At 47.3% G+C, this 17,157-nt stretch overlaps 1 protein-coding gene across 3 annotated transcripts in view; it reads right to left on the bottom strand.

The window, feature by feature from the left end:
* RECQL5 (RecQ like helicase 5) overlaps positions 1-17,157 on the bottom strand; it is a 1,190,108-nt gene that overhangs the window by 1,102,537 nt on the left and 70,414 nt on the right. For all 3 annotated transcript variants that reach the window (XM_069654764.1, XM_069654765.1, XM_069654766.1), the window contains exon 2: positions 16,205-16,326. In XM_069654764.1, coding sequence (XP_069510865.1) covers positions 16,205-16,326 — 122 coding nt within the window. The remainder of the gene's footprint in view (positions 1-16,204; positions 16,327-17,157) is intronic.

Below are 17,157 nucleotides of genomic sequence, written 5' to 3'. Positions count from 1 at the left end.
TCCATGGCAGAACCAAACGCGGGGGGCCTGAGATCCAGGGATGAAGCTGGGCACTTGTTGGGGTTGGGGTCGAGGCTGGGTGGGGAGGGGTTAGCGTAGGGAGGGTGTGCAGTGGTTTGAAGTTGGGGAATGGGGGGAGGGGAGTTTGTTGGGAGCGGGAGGGGAGCGAGCCAAACTTTGTGTCATCAGGGGCAGGAGGGGAGACTGGGAGTGGAGGCGGGACATCAGATAAATGGCGTCGGGTAGTCTCAGAGTGGTGACCTGGAATGTGAGGGGCCTCAATAGCTACCTAAAGCGTAATGAAGTAATTATGTACCTGAGAAGGATGAGGATTGATATAGCATTATTACAGGAAACCCATCTCACTAGAGAGAAGCTGGAGGTGGTCAAGAAGAAATGGGGGGGGTACGTCACGGGCGCCACGTATTCAGCTTACGCTAGGGGAGTCATCATATGGGTGGCACCGCACGTACCGTTTCAGCTGACTCGGTCGACGGTGGACCCGGAAGGCAGAATTATTGTAGCGTAGGGGATGCTGGAAAACCGAGAAGTGAGCATTGTAAACTTATACGCCCCTAATCATGATACAGCGGCTTACTTTAAGACCCTATATGGTAAAATCAGCCCCATGGTGGGTGACCCGATCCTATTGGGGGGGGGGGGACTTCAAATGTACTTTAAACCCCAAGATGGACAGATCAGATAGCAAGCTAGACAAACCCACCCCTGCTGCAAAGGCGCTACAGGCCCTGCTGACAGACTTTAAGCTTGAATATGTATGGAGGCGGCTGCACCCAGTGGACAGACAGTACTCACATTATGCGGTGCCACATGGTCTGCACACGAGGCTGGATTATGTGTTCGCCGCGGCTGAGATAGTGGGAGAAATGGTGAGCGAGGAATATAAGGCCAGGGTGCTCTCGGACCATTCTCCTTTGGTCCTGGAGTGGCGACACCAACCCGCTAGGGCGCGGATCCCTACGTGGAAGCTAAGAGCGGAGGCTCTTCAGGATTCGGTATTTCGGGAAGACCTGAGGGAGGCGATCACTGAGTACTTTGAAATTAACACTGGTAGCGTGCAGTCGGTGGGGACAGTGTGGGAGGTAGTCAAGGTGGTGGTGCGGGGTGTAGCCATATCGAAATCCAGGGGACTCCAAGAAGGCATAGCGCAGAAATTACAAGAAATGGAAAGGGACCTGGAGGCCATGATGCGTAAGGGCGGAGACTCTCGGGAGGAGGGGGGAGAGGATGACATTGCTGCAGCAGACTAGCATTGAGCTTTGGGATAAATTATGTAAGCTGAGCTATAAGAAATACGTGGAAAGGCAGCATGCAGGAGGAGACAAGTCAGGCAGATTTCTGGCCTGGCTATACAAAAATGAAATCCCACAACATGTGACTAGAGAAGTTAGAGGGAAGGAGGGCCAGATCTGGGATACGAAGGGTTCTGCAGATACTATAAACACCTTTATGAAGACGGGGGGAAAACAGGGACCAGGATATCCAAGAAACGCTAGAGGACATAGGCTTGCCATCCCTAGACTACTTGGAGCGGGCTGACCTGGATGCCCCAATCACCTCAGATGAACTAGAGACAGTGATCCAGCACCTGCCCACGTGCAAAGCCCCGGGATTGGATGGGCTCCCCAGTGAATTTTATAAGACGTATAAACTTGAGTTGCTCCCGCCGCTACTGGCCATGTTTAATGAGGCTTATGAACGTGGTGAGCTGCCAGAATCCCTACCGGAAGCGGTGATCATCCCGCCCGTGAATCCAGGCAAGCCAAGCACAGACTGTGGGTCATATAGGCCCCTATCTATGCTTAATCAGGACAGCAAAATCCTCACAACTGTGCTGGTTAACAGGCTTAAGCGAGTCATAGGCAAATTGATACACCCTGACCAAACGGGCTACGTTCTTGGTAGGAATATAACTGATAATCATAGGAGATTACATCACATTATTGACCAAACGGAGAAAGACCCCGGCGAGTTGGCAATTGTCTCGCTGGATGCGGTCAAGGCCTTTGATTCAGTGAGGTGGCCCTGGTTGCTGGCGACCTTGAGAGGATATGGGATGGGACTGGGGTATTTGAGATGGGTCAAGATATTGTATAGCTCCCCAATTGCAAGGGTTAAAACGGGTGCCATAATTTCAGATAAATGGCAACTTAACAGGGGCACAAGACAGGGATGCCCTTGGTCGCCCATGTTATATATCCTAGCGTTAGAGCCACTGGCAGTGTGCCTCAGACAACAATACGGGGAAATAGGGATCCGTACTGTGGGAGGTACTCACCTTATATCACTGTACGCCGACGACATGCTTTTGTATCTGCGCTTCCCGGAGGAGAACCTTCAATATATCTTGGAGGTGATGGAAAGTTACGCAATCCTCTCGGGCATAGCAGTGAATCCTAGGAAGTCCAGTGTATTCCCCCCAGGGAAGCACCTGCCCGTTTTGCCAATACCATGGCAAACTGAGACGTTTCGTTACCTAGGTATCGATATATATATCACACGACGGGGGCAGAACACAAAAACAATACAGTTGAAAGCAGTTGATGGTATTAAAAATAGCATGGGATTTTGGTCCAGATTGCCCCTGGCCATGAATGGGAGGGCGGCTTTGCTTAAAATGGTAGTCCTGCCCAGATTGCTACACTTTTTTGTAAACATCCCGTATGTGATCCCTAAACGTTTTTTTGTTAAACTTCACAGCCTATGCAGGGGTTTCTGGCACAATTCTAGAAATAGGGTGGCCCTCTGGAAATTACAAAACTCGTGTGACAGGGGGGGGGTATTAACCTACCGAACTTTGAGTTATATTACATGGCAGGTCAGCTGCAATATGTGGCAAGGTGGCTGTCCGAAGAGGAATCGGCTGAAGCTAGGCTGTTGGGTAGGGATCCAGCTCCCTACTTCCTCAGAGAGACAGTGTGGCTGCCGAAATCAAAGGTATCAAGAATGGCGGGGTTGTTGGTGCTTGGATGGGAGGTGTGGCGTAGGGCATGGCTGAACATGGGAGACCCGGCCCCGCTTTCCCTGCAGGTGCCGCTAGTGGCATTGTGTGGGGAAGACTCTCAACTGATGAAAGGGGTCCGTAGATACTGGGAACTGGTGGGTCTAGCCACCCTTGGCGATATATGGCAAGAGGGGGAGCTAGTGAATTTTCAGTGTTTAGTGGAGGACACCGGGGTACATAAAGGCCAACACATAACTTATTCTAGAATCATTACATTTGTGAGAGAACGATGGCATGGGGCAGCGCTTGCGGGACAACCTGATGCCACTGTAGAGACGATGTATGATGTCTCGGAGGGTGGGCACGAAATATCCCGTATATATGAGCTGCTGAGCACCAGGCGGGGAGGGAGTTGCTCCAACTAAGGCGAGATTTGGAGGAGGAGGTGGGGGCACCCATGACAGATGGACAATGGGAAAGAGTCTAAAGGTACCATAAGAAGGTGTCTAGAAACGCGAGACTTCAGAAGATTTAATTATATGTCACTCACAGGGCATACCTGACCCCCAGCAAAATAGCCAAGTTTGGCAGCCCGGAGACACAGAAATGCCCTAGGTGCGGGGAGGTAGAGGCTGGGTTGTTGCATATGTTTTGGGCTTGCCCGGAGGTGGGTAGTTTCTGGACAGAACTGAAAACACGTCTAGCAGACAAAGGATGTAGAGTCGGCATGGGCATGCATGCTCGGGGACTTCACCAGACCGCGTAACCTGAGACACATTAGCAAGACGAAGGACCTGGCCTACATCTTAGCCAAACGGAGAATCGCAAAGTGTTGGAAAGCGGCCCATCGGCCCAGAATTGAGAAGTGGTGGGCAGACCTCTTAAAGTGGGCAGAAGCTGAAACAGCTGCTTGGTATGAAGCTGTCACTATGGGGGGGGGAGAAGAGGTGACCCTTCCAATAGCTTGGAGACAATTGGTGGCCTCAATGGCAGGCCTCTCCCAGGCCAACCACTGTGATGATGGCATGGAAGAGATAGTTATGGTGGACACACCCGAAGATGTATAGGTTGATGACGTGGGTATAATGGATCGAGTTAGTGGGGTGGGTGGGGGGAGGACCGAAGTGTGCACTCAGCAACATAATGTTTGATGCTTAATCATGAACGTCCTATTTGTTTGTAATGTTTGAAGTGTTGTTTATAAAATAATAAAAATGACTAAACAAAATAAAAACTGCGGCCACATGGCCTTTAACTTTCTTGTTCACCCCTTATTCCTGTACAAACGCTGTGATATCCCGGGTTTGGTTGTTACATAATTGTAATTAAAAAAATAATAATAATAGAGTATTAGCAGGTGTTGCCAATAGGTCTTGTGGATGGTGGAAGGAAAATGGCACAATATGCTATCAACACCAGCAGAATCGAGGGGGTATCCCTAAAAGAGAAAGGGGGATAGCATATCTCATCCGATGATGCATCAACCCTTCGAGGGGTGCCTTCCCCAACGAGATCCTCCCTCCTGAAACCACCCCTGGCATCACTATCAGGGAGAGACTGCCGTACCCTGGCCACATGGGAGAGGCTACCGCTGGGAACGGAGCGAGGACATCTTGTGCAATAGTTCTTTCACTCTGTTCAGGGCCTCTGCCATTTCTTTCTCTCATCAGAGGAGGACTTGGCTTTCTGTTGCCACTTTGGCTATCAAATGGGTGAGGGGGGTGTGGTCTACAAGAATGCTGCTTTTCGGGGGTGAAAAACATTCCTGTGGGTTACCCCAGTCTTCCCCATTATCTTCCTGAGCCCGAATCTGTAAGAGCATTTTTGCTGATTACGGTTTTCTTCTGTTGGGAAAGAGGGGTTATGGGAGATGTCCATCTGACCCAGGAACATATTGTCCAACCTTATTCCTGGACTAAGTGATCTGACTGGGTCTTCTGTGTGGGCCAACCCCTCCCAGGTCCAGAATTCCCCATCCCTGCATCCAGTCCGGATTATGTTTGTTCAATTGGGGAATTATGGGACATGTGTTTTCTGGATTCTTTATCCCAAGGGGAATAGTCTATGACCATGGTTATACCATACCAGATCAATGTGACGAAGTCAATATGATCACTTTGCCACACCTACACAAGCCAGAAATATGATTCTGCAACCAACTCACAACAATTGGTAGTCAAAATGCTGCCATGTACACAATAGTTCAAAGAGTATTTTGAAGTTCAAAAAAACCTACACAGACTTTACCTACCGTTTACTTGCCTTGGGGACAATATGTTTATGAAATCTTCTGGTCCCCCGACAGAATAGAACTTGTCCTGGGAGTGGGGCTTTATGAATTCCACACCCCGGAGTAGGCCATAAGCAGGACTGCATGGGTAGTTTGCTTGAGGTCATAGGAGGAGCAGAAAAGAGAACACAATGAGGAGTGACGGTGAGGACAGCAGTGTGGAGGAGATTTTCAGAGGAGGTGAGGTATTCGTTGGTGAGAGGGTACTGTTTTGGGAGTGTGCGTGTAAGGTGTGAGTGAGAGTAGAAGTGTTGAGTAGGGAGAGAGTAGAAGGTGACTGCAGAAGTAAAAGAATGAATGAGTAGTAGTAGAGGAGTGTGTGGAGCGGTGGGGTGGAGAGGGGAGCGTATCAGGAAAAAAGGGAGTAACATCAGAGGGTGGAGGTAAGTTTGTAGAAAGAGGGAGACATCAGAGGGACAGAGAAGGAACAGACTATAGATTCCTCTCCTCCTCATCTTCTCTTCTGACTAACCTCCTTACTTTGTTTCCACTTGTATCCTGAGTCACCTTTAACCCATCTCACAAGGTATCACTTCATTGCCAAATCAGCCAATGCAGCCAGACTCCACCTCCTCAATATCAGGAAAATCTGTAATGTCTTCCTTTCAATACTGCTAAACAGCTGAACTCATCCTTAGCAGTTTCTAAATCAGGCTACTGTGTCAGTTTTCTCTATGGCCCTACCAACTATGCTTTTTCACCTCTGGACAAAGTCCTCAACTTCACGGTCCACACACTTTACAACCTTTCTCGTTTTACCTCTTCCTCTTCTGCCTGTTACCAGATTGGCTGGCTATCAATTATTATTATTTTTTTTATTCGAATTTGTTAAGCGCACAGCAGACCGAAGGCATTGTGGCACTAGTTACATTGTTGCTTATACTTAGTTACATACAGTTCAAGTCCGTAAGTGTTACATTGGACGCAAATATCCTTACATGCATACATACATTGGACGGAAAGTGGCTGGGAGCGTATGGTTAGTTGAAGAGTGCAGTTTTGAGTTTTTTGCAGAAGGAGGTGAGAGATGTTTCCGCTCTGAGGTCAGTGGGGAGAGAGTTCCACAGTTTAGGTGCGAGGAAGGGAATGCCTCCTGCCTTAGTCCTATTGATGCGAGGTATGCTGAGTTGGTTGGTGTAATGTAGTCTGTCGGTCTGGTGTATTGAGATCTGTGTAGTGTGTCAGATAGGTATGAGGGTGCTGTGAGGTAGATACATTTATGAGTGGTAGTAAGGATTTTGAAAGAGATGCGGTCCTTGACTGGGAGCCAGTGAACTGACTTCCAGGCTTGCGTGATATGGTCTCTTTTTGGTATGGTGAGGGCTGCTCTAAGGGCATTGTTTTGTGTTGTTTGGAGCCTGGATAGGTTTTTTTTGGAGGTGCCAGCTAAGAGAGCATTACAGTAATCTAGTTTGGCTCCTATGGTTGCTCTAGCTATGGAGAGGCAGTTGTCCTTGGTCAGGAATGGTTTTATTGCATTGATGAGTTTGCTGCTCAGTGCAGAGGCCGATACTATGGCGCTAACTTGTTTGTCCATGGAAAGGGTCGTGTCTATGTGCACCCCAAGTGTTTTGACTGAAGATAATACTGGGATGATGCAGTTATCTATGTTGAAGTTGGGATAGAGTGGGTAAAGGTTGGAGAGTGTGGATTTTTGGCCCAGAATGAGGATTTCGGTCTTGTCTCTGTTCAGACAGAGTCCGTTAGTAGCCATCCACGCTTGTATGGTGGAGTAGATTTGCTGTAGGGTGGTGGCGTCTTGATGATAATGCCCCATAAGGGGAAGGAGAACCTGGGTGTCATCAGCGTAATTTGTGTATGTGATCCCAAGTTCGTCCAGTTTATCAAAGAGAGGCTTGGTAAAGAGGTTATAGAGCGTGGGGGCAGTACATGAGCCTTGTGGGACACCGCAGTGGATGGTGGAAGGTGCAGCATGGGCTATGTTTGAGAATACTTTCATAGCTCTACCCTCTAGATAGAGGTTACCTGTGATGCTGCGTCCTTAGAGAAGTGGGCTGCATGCTTGAGATGACTGGTGAGTGTGGTATGGTCTACCAAATCAAACGCTGCTGAGAGGTCGAGGAGGAGGGCAGGCTTACCCTTGTCGAGGATGTTAGTGATTTCGTTTTTTAAGTCTAGAAGGGCGGTTTCTGTTACGTGTCCCTTGCGGAACCCAGATTGTCTTTTCTGGGTCGGTAGTTATTGGAGTTGGCCGGGTCTAGCGATGTTTTCTTTAGAAGGGGGCGCACCCAGGCCTCGTTAAGGCTGTCTGGGACTATGCCCGTTTTGAATGAGGCACTGATGAATGCTGTGAGAAGGAGGTGCAAGCGGTTCTGCGCAGTCCTTAATGATTTTTGGGGGGCACACATCACCCTTGCATTGTGAAGGTTTGAGGTGTCTAAGGATGTCAATGACATCGCTTTCGGAGATTTCGGTGAAAGAGAATTTGGGCATGTTGCTAGTTCTAACATTAGGTTTCGTTTGTAGATACAGGCTTTGCTTAGGTAGGGTTTTGTAGTGGTCGGATATTTTGTTTTGGAGGAGGTTTATTTTAGCCAGCATGGCTGATTGTATGCCTGTACACTATGCTTCGTCTTTAACGATTTCATCAGGGCAGGAGGGTGGTACAGTTAATTCTTTAAAGATACTGAAGAGTTCTTTGGAGTGGGAGTTAGCAGAGGAGATGCGGATGTTGTAGGCTTCGGATTTAGCGATGAAGATGGCGTCTTTACATTTTTTGGCTATGGATTTGAAATGATCTTTTGTGGTGTCACAAGGATTGTGTTGCCATTTTTTGAGTGCTTGGCGTTTGTTTTTGCGTAGTGTCTGGAGTTCCTATGTGAACCAAGAATTGGAATGGAAGGACTTTTTCTCTTTTTTGTTTTCTAGTGGGGCAATGGTGTTGACAGCCCTAGTAATAGTGTCTTTGAATATTTCTGCAAGTATGTTTGGGTCTGAAGAGAAAGGGGTTGATAGGCTTGGCAGATTGAGATGTGTGTTGAGGTTGTCAGCGGTGAGTTTTTTGGCACTCCTGTATAAGGTCGCCGGAGCAGTGGTAGGCACTTTTGTGTGTGTTGGGACTGGGATGTCGAATTGGAGATAGTTGCGGTCTGTCCATGGGAGGCTGATATTGGAAGTAATGGCCGTGTTACAATTATGGTCTATGATCCAATCTAGGATGCGTCCTTTTGCGTGTGTAGGTGAGGTGATTTTTTGTGTGAAACCTAGGTCCTGAAGATCCTTTGCTAGGGAGATGGCAGTTTTGTCAATGAAACAAAGAGAGAAGTATTAACTTTTTATAATCTTCAAAACTAGCCATGGATTTGCCCCACCTTACCCATCTGCTCATCTCACTCCCTACTCTCCTCCTCATTCCTTACAAACATCCTTGGCTCACTTCCTTGCCACTATTCGAGCCCCCTGCGTTCCCTCTTGTTTCTGCTCTCCTCGCTCCCCTACTCTGGAATGCTCTTCCTCTTCTTCCCTGTACTACTCCAACTCTACCGCCATTTAAAAACAACCTCAAAGTCCTCCTCCTTTCTGAATAACCCGTTTCCTAGCACTCTACGTTACTCCATCACTCTGCTTCCCCCCTCTCCCGACCGTCACGAATAACCCTACAGAACCTTTCTGTTGCCAATCCATCCTTAATTTAAAACTTCCTCCACCATTCCGGTCCCGTCCTCTGCCCTACGTTTCCACCTTCCCCTGCAACATCTGGTCTTCATGTCATATTCACTCACCACATGTCAAGGACCCATGTCATCAACTCTCATCAATGTCACATTTTGTAAGTGTTTTTGTGTCAAAAAATGCATTGCTTTCCTGCGATTTCCATGAATAAATAAGGACGTAGGAAGAAAGACAAGGTGGGTGGTGTTGGAGGAACGAGAGTAGCAGGAGGAGACTAAAATGATCAAGAGACATAGGGGGAGGAACATCAAGGTGTGAAAGGAAGGCAATAGATTGGGGATTGAGGGTTTGCAAGGCAGAACCCTACAACCCTTAGAACGAACACTTGGATAGTTTAGGTCACACCTAGAAAGACCCTGAGGAAGACTAGACAAAGAAGCTGAACGCCTTTAGGCCCCGACTGATAGCAACACATAAAAGTAGATAGTAGGGGTAAATAAGCAATGGATACTAGCCTGGGAAATGAGAACGCCTGGGTTAGGGTTAGGGTTAGGGAGCATTTACTTGATAAGGGAGTAAGGGACAGCCCTTGCAGCCCCTTTCAAGAATTTTAATTACAACCTTGAACCGTCTCTAGGAGTTGGTATGTTATTAAAGCCATCTGTGACAGGAAGCAGTAGCCAGAGAGTTGGTACTTGTGACCCCTTTTTCCTGAATTTGGCAGTACCGTGATGGAGGGTAAAGAGTGGGAGTGTATGGAGAGGGGAACAGCAATTTGCATTGAAACGCGACCTGCAGCAGCCATCGAGGTCTTCCTCTTCCAACCTCCAAGGATGAGAGAAGGAAGACATGCATAGACCATGTAAGCTTAGGACTGCTCTCAACCTCCCATTTGTACCCATCTCTGTTCCCGAGAGTCGAACAGTCTAACAGGGCCGCAGACCCCAAGGTTTTGCAACAGTCCAGGTGGAGCTCTAGCAAGAAGGGGGTTTGACTGTACCCCGCCCCAATCCATCTGGCAGCAGATTTCAAAATTAACCAGTCCACAAGGTCCGACAGCCAGCCACGGAGGGCAAGGAGGTCAAGGAGGTCAGACTCTGATGGCATAAGTGATGTAGATGTAAGGCTGGGGTTGGAGGAGCAGAGGAGAAAAGACAAAGGGGAACACCGACTTGGCAAGACTTGACCAAGGAGCTGCATAGAAAATGCTCTAGAAGGGTCTGTCATGGGTTTCATTTACTGTCCTCATCGCAGATCATTGGGTGAGTGGCAGGAATTATTTAAAATGTAATAGTGCCAGGCTGTGACATTTCTTTTTGCAGTGCCGTGGCCACTTATAGAACAGATTGTGACAGGCCACATCTTTTACAGCCCAGCTGCTTAGTCCAGGCCACGGATGGAAATTTATGTGGTAAAATATATTGGGCACAAAGTTTAATCTGGTAGCAACTGTTCACCTGGTCATGGCTGGCCAGGGATGTTTGGCGGTTTTGTCATTTGCTAAAACTCAGAAAAAGTAGATTTACAAAACAAAAAGATTTGAGTTTGAGCCATAACACCCCCTTGAGATATACAAACAGCGGTACCCAGTACTACTTTTTAGGAATGCAAGGTGCACGTTTGAGGGATTTGGCCAAAATGACCGAATCCAATTTACCTACCCCACCAAAAGACCTAATATGCATACCACAAAAAGTTCGAACTACCGAAAGTTCAAGCTTTTTGTGGTATGTATATTAGGTCTTTTGATGGGGTAGTTAAAAAGAGAAAAACAAAGGCTGCAGAGTTGTCCCCCGCAAACACACGCTCACTATGCTATACAGTATAGTGAGCGGGGGTTGCAAGGGACAACCCTGCAGCTCACCCGACCAAAAGTAAAAAATAAATAAATAAATAAAAACTGGAAAGGACCATGCGGCGCCAGTTCCCGATCACAGAAGTGAAAGGGAACCAGCGCCGCAGGGACACAGCGCGTCGGATGAAAGGTAAGTAGGGGTGTGGGGGTTAGTGTTTGTATGGATTTGGGGTGGTTTCACTATGGATGTCCGCATGGGAAATGTAGGAATAATTTTGTATTACGTACATTTCTCATGCAGTCATTTCCGTGGCAACCGTTTCAGTCACGTAAAACAACCCCAAATCACGTTGAGAGCCGTCTCCTTCCTAATGGTAGTTGATTGAATTTATATTTGGAGTAAGCCTCATCGGCTGAGTAATGGGGAAGTTCCCAAATCCCTGTACCAAATCCATGGGATGTTGGTGCTGTCAGAAAGCACTGGAGAAGGAGGGGGTGGGGCTGGAGCGGGGAGGAGACGCCCCAGATTAAAGTTCTGAATGTGCAATTTATAAAATAGTGTTTTATGAATACAGAAACGCAGGCAAGCTTTATTTTTTTAGGCATTGATGTACTTTAACATTTTTCGGAAATACAGCTCAAACAACAAAATGACTTTTCTTGATAGAGCTTTAATGTTGGATTCGGTACAATAATTGTGTTTCATGGAGTGACAACGCTTAGAGATGCATACATCTGCTAAATGATCATCTTAACAGTCAAAGGAGCCTCACAGTTAAATCAGAACTCTATAATGCAGGGAAAGCATGCTCCCAGAAAACCACCCACTCACTGTAATCTTAACCCCTTAAATGCCAAGGACGAACCACCCACTCGCTGTAATCTTAACCCCTTAAGTGCCAAGGACGAGATACCTCGTCCTTTTTGGCACTCTGTTTTGAGCGATCCCTGCAAAGCAGGGATCGCTCAAAACTGTAATCCAACCCCCGGGCTATGTGATGGGGAGGTCCCCCCTCACTGCCAGGGGGCTGGATTACTGTTGGCGTGCGTAATGCATGCCCGCGTGAAACAAAGTAAATTCACAGCGGCAGACATTTTTGGCTGCCGCGGTGAAGACAGAAGGTAAGCGCCCTTCTCTCTCTTGCCTCGATCTCCAGGTGTATTTGAAGTCGGAGATCGATGCAGGTAGCGTTGGAAAGGGGAGATTCTCCCCTTTCCGACGATAGCTTGTGTGACAGCATTGCTGCTCCCGGATCGGGTGCAGGGAGCTCGATCCAGGGGCAGCAATGCCACTAGACACCAGGGATGTCTTTTGAAAGTAGGGATGTCGTTTGAAAGTGGGGCTGCTTACTCGATAAGTGGCCCCCTGCCACCGTGGCCCCAAAGCATGGGGCCACATGTATGGAGACCCCTGGGGACGGATGGGTGACCATCTGCCCCCAGGGGTGGGGAAATAAATAAATAAATATCTTGGCTGGTGTTGGGGGGAGTGCCCCCTCCCTCACTGGACCACCAGGGATTATTTTTTTATGGAAAGAGATTGCCCTCCCCACCCAAAATGGACTTGGGATCATGTCATGCAGCCCTCCCTGGGAGCAGTTATCTGCTCTTAGGAAGGGGCATGTAACCCCAGGGAGAGCTGAATGAGATGCCCCCTCCCGCATTTGGTGTGGGGGAGAGGGTCAACCCCCAGTACATTACAAAATTACCTGGGCCAGATATCTGCTCCTAGGAAGGGACGCCTGAGCCCAGGGAGGAGTGCAGGACAGCCCCCCCCCTTTATCTGCCCCATGGAGGGCTACATGAGATGTACCACCCCTCCAATTGGGGTGGGGGTGGAGAGGTGTACCCCCCTTCACATTAGAAAATTCCCCAGCGGTGTAGGGTGCCCCTCAGCCCCCATAAAGTGCAGCCTGCAATTTTCAATTTTTTTCTTTTCTTTGTTTACCAAACTAGCCTTGGCGCAGAGGGGCACATTGGTAATCCCAAGCCTTTCGATACAGCACATTTTGTTCATGTGGCCAACCTACAGATCTGTGCCTAGGGTGTTGAAGCAAGCAAGGAAAACAGGGAACCCCATGTATTTCTGAAAAGAGGACACCCATGGGAATCCACAGAGGTCTGACTTGCGCAAATTGGCCCAGACTCTACTACCCAGAACCCCGGCAAAGTCCAAATTTGGGGGTAAAAAAAAACACAATTTTCAGACATTTCACTCTGCTCATCCACCGAAACACACCGCAAACAAAACAAATGACATACCTGCCGGCATTCCCACAGGTTAGCCGACGAAAACGGTACCTCACATGTGTGGGTGCACCTACCGGGGCACATAAGGAAAAAGGCTACACCACTTGTAACCCCCAAAGGGTTTGGGGAGACAACCTACAGATTTGGGTCTTTGGTGTCCAAGCCACCAAGGAAAACAGGGAACCCCATGCATTTTCGAAAAGAGGACATCTGTGGAAATCCGCGGAGGTCTGACTTGCGCAAATCGACCCAGAATGCATTACCCAGAAACCCCAGCAAACCCCAAAATGTGGCGAAACAAATCCCAATTTCCACACATTTTACTCGGATCACCCACCGAAACACGCCGCCAACAACACATGCCCTACCGTCCCACATTCCCACACGTGTCCCGATGAAAACGGTACCTCACATGTGTGGGTGCATCTACCTGGGCGCCAAGGATAAAGCCTAAAAGAACCCTAACCCCAAGTCTTTTCCGACAGCTGAATTGGATGATTTTTTCCAGACGGGAACACCATACAGATATGGGCCTAGTGTGTCCAAGCCACCAAGGAAAACAGGGAACCCCATACATTTCTGAAAAGAGGACACCCGTGGGAATACAAAGAGGTCTGACTTGCGCAAAGCGGGCCAGATGTCAGACCTCTGTGCATTCCCACGGGTGTCCTCTTTTTCGGAAATGCATGGGGTTGCCTGTTTTCCTTGTTGGCTTGGACACCCTAGGCCCATATCTGTATGGTGTGCACGTCTGGAAAAATTGTTGAATTCAGCTGTCGGAACAGACTTGCGGTTAGAGGTATTTTAGGCTTTCCCCTTTGCACCCAGATAGGTGCACCCACACATGTAAGTACCGTTTTCAATCGGGACACCTGTGGGAACGCGGGAAGGTATGACATTTGATGTGTTTGTGTGGTTTCATTGTTTTGAACCATTTGCTGGTGCCCGTTGTCACACAACCCTTTCATTTCCCAAATGTGCCCTACATTTAGTCGCTGCTTTAGGCACCATACACTTTTGTAACCTACACAAGTCACCTACCCTTGAAAAGGTCTGCCTGTGCTCTTTCAAATAATGTATGCTTGCCGTTCCTCACCACATTGGTTTTCCTGATTTACACATGCTAAGTACGTCTGTTCAGGCCGTACGCAGTGTTTGGATTGTGGTATTGCTTGTTTTGTGAAACACTACAAAAAATGTGCGCTTTCCTAACTGCAAGAGTCGGGGGGGGGGGAATGTAGCGAAGCATTGTTTTTCTCAAAATTCATAGAAGTCATTGCCATACCAAGCCAACCATGTCCACCACATACCTTTTTTTCGGTCACTTTCCCGCTTTTCCCCAAAACTATGGCATTTTCCCCTACCTAGTTGTTGCCCGACCTGCGCAACTCACCCCTTCCCAAACTTGGAATTTTGTCTCCTTTTCAGAAGTGTATGCCTTTCTGTCCTCCAATTCGGCTTTCCCACCCTTTTCTTCCATTCTGTCCATGCATGTCCAATTGGCAAAAATGGCCAAAATCGCCTACCTCTCACAAAACGGTTAATAACCACATCAAAATATTTTTTTTTCGTTTCCACTCAACCTGTTCATGAAAGCCAGAAAATTGGGGAATTTAGCACATCAAATCATTTGTTCCTAGCTCTTAAAAGGGCAAAACCACAGGCTTCGTTGTAGATCATTTTATTGGCATTTTTTGAAAAAACACAACATTTTCATCCTTTTTGGTTATTTTCCCTCACCCCACCACAGCAACCTAGGATCCCTCGGTGGCGTTACGACCGCCTACATGTGGGAATAAAAAGGGGCCAAATTTGCCAGAGATATCTCATGTAACAAAAATGTTACAAGGCATTGAATGGCGACATACCAAAATCACCAAAAAAAGCCTTAGCACTGGGAGGAAATACCCATGGCACTTAAAGGGTTAAAGAGCTGACTAAACGCACCTTTCAATAGGAGAAAATACAAATGAACAGTGTGCATTCTTAAAGTTTAGGGAGCTTGAAAGAACAAACTGGAATAAATAATACTTTTTTGATTGGTAAGAACTAGCGCAGCGAGCCACTTTCACATGAATACGGGAAGGTACCATTGGAAGCCAAAAAAAGCATAATAGTGCGATGACAGAAGGAAAACAAAAGTGAATATGGCTTATAATAGAGTTGTAAAACAGGCCTGCCCAAAGAAAATGAGATACTTCATTTTACAGATATAAGGAATAAAGGAGAGACATTAAATGGCCATTAATAAAGAACTTAGGGGATGCCACATGTGCAGCCTCATGAATTAGATAAAAATTTGATAAATAATTGTTTAAAAAAATGGAGAGTAGAGCACACACAATTAAATAAAAAGCGTTTTAGGTTAAAACTGGTGGGGCAATCTGGCACAAAGTGACCTCTGACAGTTGAAAATGTAGGCAATCAGATCCAAGCCCCTGGTTGAGTACAGATGACCTTACAGTGGAGAACAAGAGAACACCTTGAAACCTTCTTTCAGACAACTGAGCTATGGTGCTTGCAAACACTCCGAATTACCACTAACCTCTGAATTGCACTTAACCACTATTGCTAGCCAACAAACTAGCTTCCTTGGGATACTAAGTCCAACCATCTTCCTCTGAACTACACCAGCCTTCCAGTACACTCTACTGACTTCCTCTAAAACCACATCAATCAACAGTACACCCCTGAGCAACAATGGCACATCGGCCTCCTCTGAGCTACAACTCCAAATGGGGTTCCTGACGTGCAATCTTCCTCGGATTACAGCAACCCCAGCAACCCATCCATCTCCTTTGGATTCCACTCGCACCCATGTCACCTCAGGACTATAATGACCCACTACAAACACTATTGTGTGCATTAGACTACTGTGCTACACCCACCTGCATCCCTACTCAAAGCCAGCCACCTTCCCAAGACTCACAGATATGGCCTGGGCATTCCGCAGCAAAGCAGGTTTTTTTTAGTATTTGGGCCCTATACCAGTGCTCTATGCAACTTTAGTAGAAGTGATAATGGATAAAGATTCTCCGGATTTTAACCCCCTACTAGACACGGACTGCAGTTTTTTCAGTATGAACATGAAGTTAGGCGAAAAATATATTCGAATACTTTAATGCTTTACAACCACCATTAAAATAAGTTAAGAGGTTTTGGGAAGGGTATGCACTGCTGTAAAGCGTATTTATTCGCAGAATATAAACCAGTTAACATACGACCACAAGTGCAGAGCAAAGACTGGAAGCCTTTTAATCCAAACCTATACCTGGATGAGGGCGATCAGTGGTGAAATGACGATGGTGATGCCGACTGCCAGGACTGCTGGAAGCTGGTAACACAACGACTTCCCAGCCCCTGTGGGCATACAAACGAAGACATCCTTCACACCTGCAGAGAAAGGAAACAAGGGTCAAGTATACAGGCATTCCAAAACGGGCAGCGCTACACAGTACCAGTAACAGAAGTGACTCATCAAGTTACTTAGTGAGGGCCATGTGCATGAATGAGCCTTACACATGGCAAGATAAAGAGGGGACCGACCTCGTTCCTACGGCGATGGAAATCAGTAAAAAAAAAAATAATAATCAACTCCATGGTGAGCGACAAAGGGATGTAAAGTTACGTCATTTTCTACTGCACATTTCACTTTCTACTGCACATTTCACAATAAAAACAGAATCATCGTTTATAACCAACGTTTTTTAAACTCGTCTGTCACACATGAGAATGATGGAAGATGTTCAATTTCAAAGTGCCACTGCAGAGCGTGTTATTTATTCACAGCTCTGCTTGGACATTGCAAAACTAAAACGTGTGGATTACTCAATGACAGATGCAGTTTGACTCATGGGTGAAAACCCTTTATGAAAGTAAGTGCAGCAAGCAGGCTGTGGAATTATCTTGAGCAAGGTTTGGTCTATTGTACATTTAACAAGGGGGGTCCTGGGAGTCTCTCTGCCAGACATTAGTCCTGGTTACGAGAGACTTACCCAGAGTCTTTAGCTCACTATCTTTTCACAGAGAAGAAATATCCCAAACATATCAGTCTTTGTCCTGCCCTGGGGCAGTCCAGCACCGAAATGCGAGGCAATTCTCCTCTGAACAAGAGTACCAACAGAAACCCCAGACACGTGTTTCGGTCTGGTTGGACCTCATCAGTAGGGTGGATCTGTGCCTCTCTAAGAATAGTGAGCAAGGGGTCCACGTCTGGATTCCCCT

Source organism: Ambystoma mexicanum, chromosome 3q (assembly GCF_040938575.1).
Source record: "Ambystoma mexicanum isolate Mex_15411 chromosome 3q, UKY_AmexF1_1, whole genome shotgun sequence".
NCBI lineage: Eukaryota > Metazoa > Chordata > Amphibia > Caudata > Ambystomatidae > Ambystoma > Ambystoma mexicanum.
This window is presented reverse-complemented; position numbering and strand designations above follow the sequence as displayed.